Raw genomic sequence first — 15,478 nt, 5'->3', positions numbered from 1 at the left:
AAAAGAAGCAAAGAAGATAGGACATAAAGTGGCCAGAGGACTCCATCTTCCAAGAAAGGAGTAGGGTTGTCCACTGCCAGATCTTTTAGAGTAGAACTTAAATCTTTGGGCCATATTAGGACATGTTTTTCTCTTCTGGAAACCTGGCTGGAAATTTACTCTGGGGTAGCCATGGTGCACAAGTGCTGCTCACCTAGGGCCGGAGAGAAAGGGGTGGAGGTGGAGGCCAAGCCAATTGGAATGTGTCTAGGAGCTGGAATATCTTTAACATCACAACCAGAGAGCAGAAAGATGTTCCCCTAACCCTCCTCAAAAAAGGAACCTGTGCTGTGTGCTGGGTAGGTTGTACCTGCCAAGCCCCTCTGAAGTTGCGCCTCATGAAATCTGAACTCTACAGACGTGTGGGTCTTCATGCTCTTCCATTTTTGGAGGAGAAATGGGAGAAGGTTCTTCATGTTCCTGCTTTTCAAAGCCTAGTGCTTTTAAAAACATTCCTATCTTTCTGTAGCTTGGATTAAGAGGAAAAGGACTGGATCAGAGGTCAGGCTCGGTGCCACTGGCAACAGTTCCAGCAGACGCAGACAAAAGTGAAAACTTGGATGGGAGATTCAGATACGGCGCTGGCCACTTTCGTTAAGTTTAGAGATAAGATTCTATAAATTCCTGTAGGAACTGACCCTAATGTGTAACAACTCTCACTTCCTTTCATCTCATCTAGATCATCTCCCTAGACTACATTTCAGTAGAACAGAGACAGAACTAAGCATGTTTGCCACAGATTCTCAGGTCTCACACAGAGCCTGGCAGGTGGTAGGGGCTTAATAAAAAGTTCTGAGTTGACACTAAGTTGAATAACTATTTTAATAGTTACAGAGATTTATTTATTTCTTCTCCTCTTTCTTAGATTAGAATACCCAGTTCTTCAACTCTTGTTTCCTTCCTTCTGCATTGCTTGAGCTATAAAGCATTTAAACTGTAAACAGAGAGAGGTCTGGTCATTGGCTTTGGGGTATCACATGACCAGTGACCCACACTCTCCAGCTGCCCAGGGCTGCCATGTTGGGAGTGTCTCCTTGCTTCCTTCTCTGCCCAGGTCCAAGGCTGTGGGTGACGCAGGCCAGACCAGGGAGCAGCCTGACATCTCCTGAGTGGTGACCCAGTAGCCCGCTTCCATCTTTTCCTCAGAACCTGCTCCTCTTTCTTGCCAGCGAGGCAGAGCCCAACTTCCCCTACAGTAACTTAGTTTCTGCGCACTTTTTTTGCGGTATGCAGGCCTCTCACTGTTGTGGCCTCTCCCATTGCGGAGCACAGGCTCCGGACGCGCAGGCTCAGCGGCCATGGCTCACGGGCCCAGCCGCTCCATGGCATGTGGGATCTTCTTGGACCGGGCACAAACCCGTGTCCCCGCATCGGCAGGCGGACTCTCAATCACTGTGCCACCAGGGAAGCCCTCTGCGCACTTTTAACTGATCTCAGAGGTGCCTGTGAGGTGTAGAGTAGGAAGGGACAGAGCTGCTGAGGGAGTAGGGCTGAGAAGTCCCTCACATCCTCCAGCATGGCCTTTGAGCCAGGCCTTAGGGACCATGCCTGTCACTTGTGGGTGCCCTTTGTTACCATTTGTGTGTCTGAAGAAAGTCTGAAATGCTGGGGAAAAAAACCCACTGTAAACAGTATCTATTCTAAAAAGCAAACAGATTTATAGGCCCTACATCCCCTAAAACGTGGGGACAAAGTCTCTCAAAATTTTAATAAATACAGGAGAGTGAAATAAAAATAATGGGTGGGAACAGCATAGAGTATAATCTAAATTATCAACATTTATTTTTATCTTACTTTAGGAATCTCTAAGTAAAATAAGAATGATACTGTAAGATATTAGTAATATATGATTTCATTTTATTTTAATCATGCTTTATTGCCATATTACACTCACCTTCTGTAGCAAACTGCTCTAAATGTTTTAGGGTAATTTCTTTGTATTTTGAAGTCTCTGCTAGTCGGTCATAAATTACAGTGTCCTGGAAAACGAACAGAAGGTATAACACACTTGAACTAAGAATTCTGAGTTTAATAAAGTTGATGTTGGCAACATTATTAGCAGCAAGTGAGTATTAAAAAAATCACTTTTAGCATTAGTGTTGAAGCACAAAATATTTTTCCCTAATAACACTGTTTCCCTTATGACACTAAGAAATAAGGTTCTGGTCCTATATTTTCATCTTTCTCCTTTCTGAATAAATCCATAGTTACTGTAATGTTCAAAACCTCATATTCTATCAATACTTCGCCTACCTGTGATGTGCTGCAGTATCTCCCCCAACCCCTGAAGATTTTGCAGAACAATGCAGTGTTCATAGGTGCTATAAGGAAGAATGGTCCAGGACTCAAAGAGTTTGGGAAATGCTGGACTAAACAAAGCGAAAGAGCTTGCCCTGCTCAATACTTCTTAGAGCCTTTAAAACGCTAATGTGCATGGTGGTTCCAAGGGGGCGGTATGGTATATGCCCCAAACTTACTACTGAACCTCTCAGAGGTTAGGGCATCTTCATGGGATTGGTGCTCACAAAAGAACAAACTCTGAGAAACACAGGTCTAAATTCATGGAGTGGGCTGGTGGGTAGAGCAGGGAGGATCTTGGACAAGCCTAGCATTGCCTTACAGATGAATATTTCTGATTGTGTTACTTTAGCTTTACAGCTCAATTTATTTAGTCTGTAAAATTAAATTACCGGATTATCTTTAAAGTCCCTTTCAGCTTTAACTTTAAGCATCAGTACGCTTCTCTAATTTTTGTCCCTTTATAAATTGCCTGTTATTCCTTTAGTTGTTCTTCAGCTTGGATTTAATGTTTTAGGAATTTTAGTATTTGGCCTTCATGGTTTTATTAGACCAGGAAAAAATAAATCATTTACCTGCAATTACTTTCTCAGTGGCATTACTCATTTTGGGGTCTCCAGTCTCAGGGCTGAGATTTGGAAGCAGACTAATGGAGTATGATTTAGAACCCTTGAGAGAAACAGAATTTAGTGACCTCAGAACAGATGGAATATTCCAGGCTCCGATTATGAATTTCTCTTCATTTTTCAGTGGTGGAATGGGAAGAGGGGCAAAGCAAAAGGAAATGATAATTTCCCCTCATGGCTCCTTTCTGAGAACGAAGGTATAACTTACAAACTATTTTTTTTAAGAGGCTAATGAAATTTTCCATGAAATTAAAATAGGCCATTTTAAAATTAAGAAAATCTTAAAAAAAATTAAAGTCATGAAAACAAAAGTGATACGTAATAAAGCTAGGGAGATTAAATTCTGCAATGTAGTTAAGCATTCTAGTGGAAGAAACTGATGATCACCCTAAATGGATTTACGTATCTGGTGTCTTAGCCCTTGGCAAGGTAAAAGTGGAAAATCATGGTGGGGTGATGCTGCTGGAGTGGCATGCACCGTCAGATTACAGTCACTTATGGGAAGAGCCTAGGCTTCACGGCTAAGAATTTGTCTTCGGTAAATTTTCATACGAAGCATTGTTTTCCTGTTCATCTTTTAGTCTGAAGTTCCAGTGCTGCTCTGTCCCTCACCTACAGTGCCTTGCACATGGCAAGTATTCAAAAAATATGTGTGAAATGAATAAAGCACTGATGTAATTCTCAGTTATCCCCAAACTTCAGTTATATGGAATACCACATTATACAGTAAAGCCAAATAAAGAAGAGCTACACAATGAAATTCAAGAATCAATAATAATAAAGTATCAAGTAGGAAAAAAAAAAGGTCTTATATAATTACTTAGCTAAGCACTGTAATTTATACTGATGTCATGCAGATAATCTTGCTATAAATTAGCCAGTTACTAATCATCAAGGAATCTGCCCTTGTTGTCCAGCTAAACACCAAGTTGAGACTGATCTGCTGCATGAAGCTGGGGCTGGAATATTTGCTAAAGACATTATACACATCTATATTTAAATACAGACAAACATTTACTGTGCTTATGTGTGCCATTCAGAATTATCTGCACTTTGCCTCTGCCGTGGTGGTGAATGGCTAGAAATAACTAATTTCAGATGTGGTCTTTTTTGCATATGGCACAGAATTTTATTTAGGGGGCACTTAATTTGAAAATTTTCAGTCACTTTAAGGTCCCTAAAGCATTAAGTGTATTACTCAAGTTTCTAACTTCTCTCTTGAATATAAATATTGGAGTAGGATTATTTTCTTGAATAAATTAAATTTTTATTTGTGTAAATGTAACTTTCCCTAAATTGGCTACTACTGCAGACACAACTTGTGTATTGTGTACTTTTCCTTCTTTTTCACTTAAAAATTAACAAAGCAAGACAACCCAATTACTGAAAATCTGGAAAAAAGCAAGAAAAATAAGTCATACACACACACACACACACACACACACACACACACACACACACACCATTTCTTTGTGTGATATTTTAAATGAACTCTTCAAATACTATCTTCCAATTCACTAACTCCATCCTCACCCCTCCAACTCTATCTAGAGCTTATTTCATTTGTTGATGTTTTTTTCTTAAATTTATTTATGATTTCTAATTTATCTTACATGTAACCTATTCTCCCCTCTCCCCCAAATTTCTTTTTGATTAAAAATAACTAATTTCTTTATCATGTTGAGCTCTAAACATCCTCTGTCAGAACAGTTTACACAAATGATTTCATCTGGGGTGAGTCTATGCTCCAGTTGTTTACATGTCTGTTCTCTCTTCGACATGAGATTTCCTCATGTGTCTCCAAGTTTTGCTCTTGCTCTTTCCTTCTTCACATGCATTTCAATCTAGTGGTTTTCTGTACTCTCCAGTAGGGGCTTGAATGACCTTTCCTCAGCTCTTCTCCTGGTTAGGAAGTTTACCACTATCTTAGGTTTTAAAGAGGGGAGGCTGGCTCCTATCTGCATTTTACAGAAAGTACCATTTGTGCCCATTGTCCCATAGAAACCAAACTCTAGACATTGCTCCCCGATTCCCAACCCAGGGCCTGGGACTCCTACCCATCTCAGCTCAAGACTTCAGTTCAGGGTACCACCTTGATTTTCTATACCTCTTTTGGTCTACCTCTGTTTTCTCTTTATACTGTATCCATCACTGCTATGATTCTGGAATAAAGGAGGTACATCACACTATGAACAGATAATACCATGTTGACTGGAAAATATTCTTGAAGACTTCTTTTTTAATTTTTATTTATTTATATTTATTTTTGGCTGTGTTGGGTCTTCGTTTCTGTGCGAGGGCTTTCTCTAGTTGCGGCGAGCGGGCGCCACTCTTCATCGTGGTGCGCGGGCCTCTCACTGTCGCGGCCTCTCTTGTTGTGGAGCACAGGCTCCAGACGCGCAGGCTCAGTAGTTGTGGCTCGCGGGCCTAGTTGCTCCGCGGCATGTGGGATCTTCCCAGACCAGGGCTCGAACCCGTGTCCCCTGCACTGGCAGGCAGATTCTCAACCACTGCGCCACCAGGGAAGCCCTTGAAGACTTCTTAATTGCCTTTCATTACTAAGGTATTCTGTTACACTTGTCACTGTTGATTATTCACTCTGCCAAGGAATCAACGGACTCCTCAGGCTTTCCTCCAAATTTCAATGTCCTTCCTGGATCCTCTACTTTTCACATTTAGCCCTCCTCTCTTTTCATGCATTATTTTCTCCATATGAGATCTCATCAATCCCCTGCTTTTAGTTTCCAGCTACACTTTTAACTCCTATATCAGCACCCCATATATCTTCCCCTGTGAAATGCAGGTATCTTTGCTCTTATGGCCCAGATGTAGCTCCCAACTCTTTATCTTAGTAAGTGGTATCACTTAGTCTATTTAGTTAGCTAAACAGAAATCTGAGAATCCTAGATCATCTCTTCCCTCATCACCCACATGTAATCAATTACTAAGTCCTAAATCTCTGTCCTCTTAATCCTCTCTGCAATTGTCTGTTATAAGGTTTTGATCCTTATCAACTTTTTCTTGGACTGTAGTCAACAGCTTCAACTGCTAACTCTCTATACATCTCTTTTCTGCTTTAAATCACCTTCTAAATGGCATCAGAATGATCCAGAAAGAAAGAACAAGTTCTCGAGCATGAAAAACCCATGACTTAACCCATGCTCACCCTTCTAACCTCACATTCTGCTATTCCCTGCCAAACTGCACATAGTTCTCAAATGCACCTTGCTGTTTTACATGTTTATGCTTTTTTAGTATTCAACCACATATCATAGCTAATTTGGGAGTGGCAATAAGCAAGTTAATGTATGCAAACTATCTCCATGATTATTCAAAAAAGAAGTCCAATGTTTTTATTTTTTATTCAGTGCTTTAATGCCCCAAACAAAGTTTCTAGCTGAATTACTCAAAACTAAGGAAAGAGGATGTGGACTGGGTGTAGTTAAACTGGACACATACAAACCGTTTAAAGTGGGAGGTGTTAAGGGCTCTCCTTATTACTTATCACTTAATGCTACCACTGGGAGGTGAAAGATCTTTACAATATATTTTAATATTGTATCCTAATCTTCTCTTTATATATATTTCCCTGAGTAGTCTTAAGCTCCTGACAAGTTTTGAGTCTTATCTTCCTAACCCCCAAATCCAGTTGAAAGTCTAGTAGATAAAATGCACACAGCAAACAAATGTTAGATGTTTGAATCAACAACCAAAGGAATTCTAAAACTACATTCATGAGACATCATGAAATAATTCTACCAAAATTCTTTAAAACCAAGGCATTCAAAAATTACATTTCAATGCTTTAAAACAAAGGCACTGAAAAACATTCTCAACAGGAATTCAAATAATAAGCTTGGGTTTCTTGGTAAGTTCAGTTTCCAAGTTCTATGTAATAAAGCAAGATTGGTGATTATAGTTGAAATTGGAAAGTTCCAAGTTGGTAAGTTACCTGACTACCCCAACTATACTAGGTACCTGGAAAGGATAATTCAAAAGGGAAATATTAACTAATTTTAAGAATTAGAAAGAAAAGGCCCTGGGCAGTAGATTTCTTATATTTCCATGAGTGTAGACATATTTCAACTAGAAAAATTCAGTCAGAATGACTATTTTGTCAATATAACCTGCCAATATACCATAGCCAACCAATAGTTAGAAATTCTGTTATAATTAAACCAATGCAAATACAATACAAATAGTAGTCTCCACATGAAGAAATTATAGCAGTAATTGTGATCCATTTTTTCCCCCATTTCTAAGGCCTTTAAAAAATTAAATTCAAACTGGTATAGGTCACTACATTTCTAATTCAATTTTAAAATATTTTCCGTATTTAACTGGCTTCTAACATATTTCTAAACAACAAACCTCAAATATTATGTACCAAACATTGAATTATATAAATAACCCAGGCCAAACTTTTTCAAAGCACCAAATTTACCCAGAAGGAATTCCATATTTCACCAGAAGAGGCTGAACACTATTAGTATAAAACACTACCCAGAGTGGACGTCAGCAGCTTCAGGCTAAACATCTGTGTTACGTTTCCGTAGCAGAATGCTTAACGTATCCATTATAAACCATCGTAAATCAAAACTGCAAAAGACAAAAATAAAAACTTACAGCTCCTTTGCAGTAAAGTCGTAACTTCCCAGATGGAGTGCGAACAATCACTGACATTCTTTTTCTAGCACTGAAAGAAAGAGGTTTTCCACAATGTGTCAGCGTGGTGAGAAGATACACCTATTTGTTTGTCACGTCTCACATATTTTAATACTCCCAGTGAAAAAATAAATTTGACCAAATTATGAGGCCGATCCTTCCACATACACAAACCATCCTCTGGGTGTATAGTTGAGTCCTTTGAAAGTTACATTATGTTTTTTAAGGCACCAGGGTACCATCTACTTCCCTAGAGGAATAATTTACAAAATAGCTCCCTAGAAACCTGCAAGAGTTAGTATCCACCAGGATAAAGGAGAGTTCTAGTTCAATGTTTTCAGATTTAAAAAATATTTAAGCCAGTATCTTTTTCGATGAATTATTAAAAAGAGAAATGATAATCAATTTTTTTGATATTCAAACATGGCTGATTTACCGTACTTCAAAGAAATTATCTTTTTTTGTCTATATGAACTTTTATAACTTTTTTTTTCACACACACACTGTATTTTATTTTTACAAGAGATAAATAAACCGACACCAAGCATTGTAAGTGGATGACCACAACAAAAGCAACAATGATTGCAATTACCAAACACGAAACACTCTCTTACTATGTCATAATATTGACATTCAGTCTAGGAATCCTCCATTGTGGCAGCTCCTTTACTTGGCAATGAAAATTGATTTGTGTATTTTTTGCCTCTGAGTCCTTGTGGGATTTTTTTTTTTTTTATTCAAACAGAAAGTCAGTTTTAAGTACACATCCAATCACACATAAAGGCAAACACTAGAACTTTAAAAACCCACTTAAGCCTTCATGACTATCATTTTTCAATGATTACTAGCAAACCACTGGCATCATGTAAAAAACCTAATTTATCTTGCAAACTCTAGTTAATGAGCACAAACCATTTAACATTATGTTGGCAGTACAGACAGATAAAAATTGTTAGTCAAACATACAACACCTTTTAATGCGTTAGCAAAGAGATTGCAAGTAACAGTGAACAGAGTAAACAGGTATGGCATTGCACAGGATAAGCCGCACCTGGAACTAATTGTGTATAAGCATATTCTCTCCAGAAACCAGGGGTAAAAAAGACTTCTCAAGTGTCTGCGTCTATTTGTGTTACCTTATAACGTTCTGTGGCTAAAACACTGAGATGAGGGCAATATAGCAGTCAGGTTTGGTGTCATAGCATACAGCTGGAGTTTCCTCCAGAAATGTCTAGGAGTATTTAGTTCTCTCTTTCTCCATCTCTAATCCCCACTGTATTAATATCTCTGATCTTCATTCCTGTGCTTTAGGACTACATTTAATTGGGCCCCTTTTTGTAATCACATACAGGTATTCTATCTCAGCCCTTCATGATTCATGTCTCTCTTAATGCAGCTTTGATGGCATGGTCCCAAACTCATCAACTTTCTTGCTCTTTTCTTCTCCTGGCAAAACTCCCAAATCTTGGGTGAATAGGAACCCTTTCTGTGGTCCATCAGGGTAAGTGGACATTGCTGGAGAAAAGTCACCCAGCCAGAGATTAGTAAACACATGGTCCCAACGTCACTGGGTGCTCCATGCTGCCTCGTCATCTACATTTCTCTAATAAGCTTGCTCTCTGTCTCCCCACAGGACTATAAGCACCTCTCCATTCCTCAAGTCTCCAATGTGCCCTTGTCATTCCTGACCCTCAGAATTTTTGCAGTCACCTTGACGGAAGCCTCCAAAAAGAAATCCCTATTCTTTCTGTCATTAAAACCTGCATATTTATCCACTGTGGACCATCCTCTGTCTTGTTTCTTGTTACCATGGAAGGAACACTTCCTTTCGTATCAGAGACCTTCCTTCCACATGCGCTGTGAATCTTCTCTCACCCTGCGTTCCTGGTCATCTCACTCCTAAAGCTGTGCTGCTCTCCCCTGAACTTGCATCTTCTCCTCCTGGAGTGGATCCTTCTCATCAGTACTGAAACAGTTCTAGTCTCTCTCCTGAGAAACTCATCCCAAACCACCCTCCCCGCTGAGCCACACGCATCCCTTTTCAACGCTCTACTCCCCTTCACAGCTCAACTTCTCAAAACAGTTGCCACCCACAGTTCCCACTCATTCCCCCGTCACTCCCATCTTGCTTCTCTTTTCACCAGCTGTTGAATCGCTAAGTCCAACAACTACTTCCAGCTTTGTCTTACCTAACCTTGCAGCAGTCTCTGACACAGATGACCACTCCCTCCTGGAAATTGTCCTCTTCCCTTGGCTTTATGCTCTTACGCTCTCTTTCTCTAATCACAGAGCAGTCTCTTGTTAATTCCTCTTTGCTAATCAACCCTTAGAGTTACTCGTAGTTCAATCTTCAGCCTTTCTTGTTTCCCTTACTCTATTATTATTTTATATCCAGGAGATCCAACTCACGTTCATGGCTTTTAAATACCATTTACAGGCCAATGACTACCAAATTTATATTTCAGCCATAGGCTTCTATGTGTCAGGCCTCTATAACCAGTTGCCTACCTGACATCTCTATGTATATATATCTCACTGGCATCTAAAACTTAACGATTCAAACATCTCAGCCTCAGCATCTATCCTGTATCCACCATTTGTGTAAACAGTACCTCCATCTACCCAGTCACTCATGCCAGGAACCCTAGCCCCTCCCCCTCTTTTCTCCTGCCGCATCCAATTCATACCAATGGCCCCCTGACATCCCTGCAAAGGGTATCTGCATTCTGTCAACTTCACTTTATTTTTTCTACCATCATCCTAGTGTAAACCACTCATGTCTTTCAGAGATTATTTTAATACCCACACATTCACTTCTCTTACTTTTGTCCTTAAGCCTCCCCCATCACAGCATCCTGAAAGAGCTGCTAACTTTGCTTTATTTTTCTTCACACACTTACCACTTACATAGTGTTTCTAAGTGTGTGTTCGTAAACAAACATATCCAAATGCTAACTGATACACTATTTATAATATATTACAGACATAATACAAGCAGGCTTAGGAAAAACAGTCACTTTGATGTGGAAAAAAAAAGATGGGGGATACACTTTGAGAATATTCTATGACAGTTAGTCATCCAACTTCTTCTTATGCATTTTCCTTTGAGCCTTTCAGTGCATACAAGTGAAAAAACCCACAATGTTTAAATAATAAATTAGATCCCATTACTTTTGATATTAACCACTGGCATGTGGTCACTCCTAACCAAGACAGCAACAAATGTTGGCACAGAAAAGAAAATGCCTCTTTTAGTTAGTGTACAGACTTGCCTTATGTAGGAAAAAGTTCAAGAAAAAAAGTGGACACTTATTTCCTTGAACAGCAGCATTATGTCCTGGTTATGGCCTTGAAGATATTTTTAAGTGTCCCCTGAATGATGACACAATCTTTATAAAGACCCTCTTGTCTGTAGCTGAGGTCATTTTGCCCCAAGAATGTAGGTTAGTTGGGAAACTACATAGTCACGTGGGAATAAAGAGCCCAAAACTCATAGAGATATCACTGACCATAATGGAAGGCCTCTCTTATTTGACCTTAGGAAATAAAGTAAGTAAAATAATCCTTTTGCTTTCTGCCCTTGCCTACTACATGGGAACTGGTTTTATACCTAACAGAGAGATGGGCATCCCAAGACAATTAGATGTTATAATGAACACTTAATTAGAATGGTGGGTTCCTGACTCTGATTCATTTTCATGCTAAATAAATCTTGGCACCTCTAAGTATAACGGTATTTCCAGATCACTGTCTTGGTCCTATACCCCCTACAGTTGTAATGCAGACAGTTATGTTCAAAAATATTTTTATATTGCCTCTAGGAGTAATGCCTTACAAAACTCTGAAGAGTGCTGTTTATGATTTACTTACAGATATGACAATTAAAAATTTCATTGAAGATTTTAATTTAATATTTGGTATAAATAAATTTAGTTAAATAAAAATGGAAGGAAATTTATGTCATACATACAAACCACAGAGCAGATGCTTTACCTGGTGAACTCCAAGACATTGAGCAATTCGTATCTTTCTTCCTGTCCCAGCTATGAAGAAAAGGAAAACTTGATTACATAGAGTTGGCATCTTTGGCTTCTTGGAAATAAACGCTAGTCATGAAATTTTAATGTAAAAAATGTCAACACAAACAAATTGTCCCTTCTGAAATACATCATCTTTAATTGAACTTACTAACTTTTCAAGTTAAGACGGAAGATTGAACATACACATTTAATTTTCATCCTTCCCAAAGCCCCATCAAAACTACAGAAAAAAAAAAACAAAACACTTCAGAAAGAAACTTGCAATGGCAGGAAAATAAGAGAAGAGAAAATTGCACGAAAAATGTGGAAACCAGAAAAGAGATCAGTGAGAAACACATCCTTAGCAGATACAAGAAGTTTCAAAGCCTGCAGTAGCCATGGGAAAAGCTGAGAACCAACCCGATTTGTACCACATAATCCCTAAGAGGCTTAAGGAAGTGGAATAGCAGGTAGCTCTAGAACTGGGAGGAAAGAGAGGGGCCTAAAATGGGAGGACTGGGAAAGAGCTACTAGAAAAGCAGCGCTGGGCACTGGCTCTTCCTGCATACTGGCAGAAGACCGAGGCTTTGCTCTATAGAGGGTAAAACGGAGGCTCTTTCATCTAGAAGTCGACTGGCACACTTGAAGATACAGCATTGTTATCACATTTGTACTAGAGGCTAGGCCACAATGACCCCAACCCACTTGGCCCCCTACCTTCTGGCAGTCAGACCTTTCCAGGTGGAAATCAGAAAATGAATCTTTGGGGAATTCACAAGACCAAGAGAAGCCCTAAAGGTACAGACAACCACGACTTCCCAAAGGAATCCCACCAGACCACCCCACAGTGAAGCCCAATGTTGAGAAATACCCTCATGCTCAGAACTGCCATACCAGCTTTCAAGTTCTTCACTCTTAACCATGAGAAAACCAAAGATTAATAGATATTCAAGGACAGCTATTAACATGGATCATAGATACCCAAAACAAACAGATAAGAGCAATTTGGAGGAAAGAGAATTCAAAAAGAAAACATCCATGTCGGCCTGTGGAGTGTCAGGCTCTGGGTTTCTTGATGGAAATGAGGGGCTGGTGGACAGGTCCTGGATGCCTCTTCCCTCCATTTCAACACCAGAATGAAGTGGTTTGTCATATGCTTTCTATGGGCATTTTCTGTTGTCTCATTGGAACTGGATTACTATGGCTTCCTGGTGGCATAAAACTTTTTGCAGTGTTTTATACCTTTGGAAATATTGCTGTACTCTCCAGTATATGCTTTTTAATGGCATTCATGAAGCAAAGGAAGAAAATGTTTGAAACAAAAAGATGGCTTGTACAATTGTTATGTTTTTGTGATTATTATTTAGGTCCTGTATACTGCTCTTTGGTGGCATAGGAGGAGACTGGCCTTATGATTCTGCATTTTGAAGCTCTTGTCAAAGATCTGGCATAGTCTATTATACATCCCATATGCAAGTGTTGCAGTAATTAAATGCTGCTCTTTTCTCCTTAGTGGAGAATGGGAAACTCCGGAAAAGAACATTGAAAGTTGATATTTAATTTTTGGTGAAGTATCATTTTCCCACTGCAATAATCAAAACAACTATAATGACAGCTTAAGACCACTTTATATTCCAGTAAAAACCATATGCTTATTTAAACTGTTAAATGCTTGTAATTGTTTAAAAAAGAAAATGTCAAAAAACTATCATTATCCCTCCCAGAGAAGAAACATAAGTACAACACCTGTGAAACAAGAACAGGGTACTATTAAAAAAAAAGAAATATTGAAAAAACAATAAAAGCTTCTAGAAACTCAAAACATGATAGCAGAAATGAAAAGAAAATCAACAGAAGTCTGAGAAGATAACACGGAGGAAAACTTCCAAAAAGTAGAACAAAAAGGCAAAGACATGAAGAGCAGGACAGAAAAGTTAAAAGATGCGTTCAAGAATTCTAAAAAGAGAGAGCAGAGGAAAAAGAGGGAAGGAAAATGAATAGAATCATTCAAGAAAATTTTCCATAATGGAAGGATACTGATTTCCAAATGTAAAAGTGTCCACTCAGTGCCCAGTACAATGGGTTAAAATATTCTCACTAAGGACACTGTCATGAAATTTCAGAACTTTTGGGACAAGGAACATCCCACAACCTTCCAGAGAGAGAGGGGTGGGCAAGTCACAAAGACTGGAGTCACAGTGGCTTCTGACTTCTCAATTAGGTGTACTGGAAGCCAGGAGACAGAGGAACAGTCAAAATTCTTCAGGAAACTGATTTCCACCCTGGAGTTCTACATTCAGCCAGACTACCAATTAAGTAGAAAGATAGGATAAAAAATGTTTAGACTTGAAAGGACTAAACAAAACAAAACAAAAAACCAAATAACTTTCCATGCACCTTTTCTCAAGAAGCCAATAAAGAATGTGTTCCACGATAACAAGAGTAAGCCAAGAACAAAGAAAATATGGGATCCAGGAAACAGAAAATCTAACACAGAAGAGAGGTAAAGAAAGTCCCCAGGGAGACAGGAAAGCGATTCCTCCTGACAACCACGAGTAAGACTGAACTGTCCACCAGGGCAGCTTGGAGCCCTGAGTCAGGAGCTAAGTTTACTGAAGGCTGTCACTACTGTGACTTCCGATTCTCTAATAACACCTTTTCAATAGGATGAAATTGACAGAAAATGTGTTCTATCAACACCAGCGAGTTTACTAAGAAATAAGTTTTGACTTACAGGAAATAGAAAGTCCAAAACAGGAGACAATCAAAAGGAATTCCAAGTGCCAGAGAAGCAGGCAAAACTGGCCCAGACCAAGGAGAATGGAGGACTTCTGGAGGGATGTCTCAGGGAAACAACTACCCACTGGCAGATTATCTGGTATAATTGTACCAATAAAAGTGCACTAAGAAGGTATGGAACAATTAGTAGTAGGTAGAAAGTCAAACAATTGGAAAAAAGACAAGAGATTCATGTTTAGAAAATAAAGGAAAAAAATTTATTTTCAGGAGATAATTTTGTATCTGGACAGACAATATTAAAAAAAAGAAAATAGGGACTTCCCTGGTGGTGCAGTGGTTAAGAATCCGCCTGCCAACGCAGGGGACATGGGTTTGAGCCCTGGTTCAGGAAGATCCCACATGCCACGGAGCAACTAAGTCTGTGCACCACAACTACTGAGCCTGCGCTCTAGAGCCCACGAGCCACAACTACTGAGCCCATGTGCCACAACTACTGAAGCCCAGGCGCCTAGAGCCCGTGCTCCACAAGAGAAGTCACCGCAATGGGAAGCCCGTGCACCACAACGAAGAGTAGCCCCTGCTCGCCGCAACTAGAGAAAGCCTGCACGCAGCAACGAAGACCCAACGCAGCCAAAAAAAAAAAAAAAAAAAAAAAAAGAGTATGCATTCCTCTGTGTCTGATTTTTTTTTCCCAGTATAATGTTTCTGAGACTTATTAAGGCTCTTGATGAATCGATATTTTACTCTTTTCTATTGTTTAGCTATTCCATTGTATATTACAATTTGTTCATCCATTCGCCTAGTAATGGATATTTGATTTGTTTCTAGTTTTTGGCTACTCTGAATACAGCTGCTATGAACATTCCATGACACATCTCTCTGTGGACACATGCTTTCACTTCTCCTGGTTAAGTATGAGTAAAACTGCTGGGCTGGGTACATGTTTACCTGTGTTGGAAAACTCTAAAAGGATTTCCAAAGGGATTGTACCATCTTACACGTCTACTAGCAAAAACAGGTGATCTACTTGCTCTGCATTTTCGTTCACATTCGGTGCTGCCAGTGTTTTTAATTTTACCTTTTGTGTGGGTA

At 39.4% G+C, this 15,478-nt stretch overlaps 1 protein-coding gene across 4 annotated transcripts in view; it reads right to left on the bottom strand.

Annotated features, from left to right (window-relative positions):
* ATP8A1 (ATPase phospholipid transporting 8A1) overlaps nucleotides 1-15,478 on the bottom strand; it is a 235,545-nt gene that overhangs the window by 118,548 nt on the left and 101,519 nt on the right. For all 4 annotated transcript variants that reach the window (XM_024731618.1, XM_024731619.1, XM_024731621.1 and 1 more), the window contains 3 exons: nucleotides 11,622-11,671; nucleotides 7,590-7,659; nucleotides 1,934-2,018 (listed from right to left, as the gene is read on the bottom strand). In XM_024731618.1, coding sequence (XP_024587386.1) covers nucleotides 1,934-2,018; nucleotides 7,590-7,659; nucleotides 11,622-11,671 — 205 coding nt within the window. The remainder of the gene's footprint in view (nucleotides 1-1,933; nucleotides 2,019-7,589; nucleotides 7,660-11,621; nucleotides 11,672-15,478) is intronic.

The sequence above is a fragment of the Neophocaena asiaeorientalis genome, unplaced genomic scaffold (genome assembly GCF_003031525.2).
Source record: "Neophocaena asiaeorientalis asiaeorientalis breed wild unplaced genomic scaffold, Neophocaena_asiaeorientalis_V1.1 scaffold39, whole genome shotgun sequence".
In the NCBI taxonomy this organism is placed as follows: domain Eukaryota; kingdom Metazoa; phylum Chordata; class Mammalia; order Artiodactyla; family Phocoenidae; genus Neophocaena; species Neophocaena asiaeorientalis.
The sequence above is the reverse complement of the archived record's forward strand: the minus strand, read 5'-3'. Positions and strand labels throughout refer to the sequence as shown.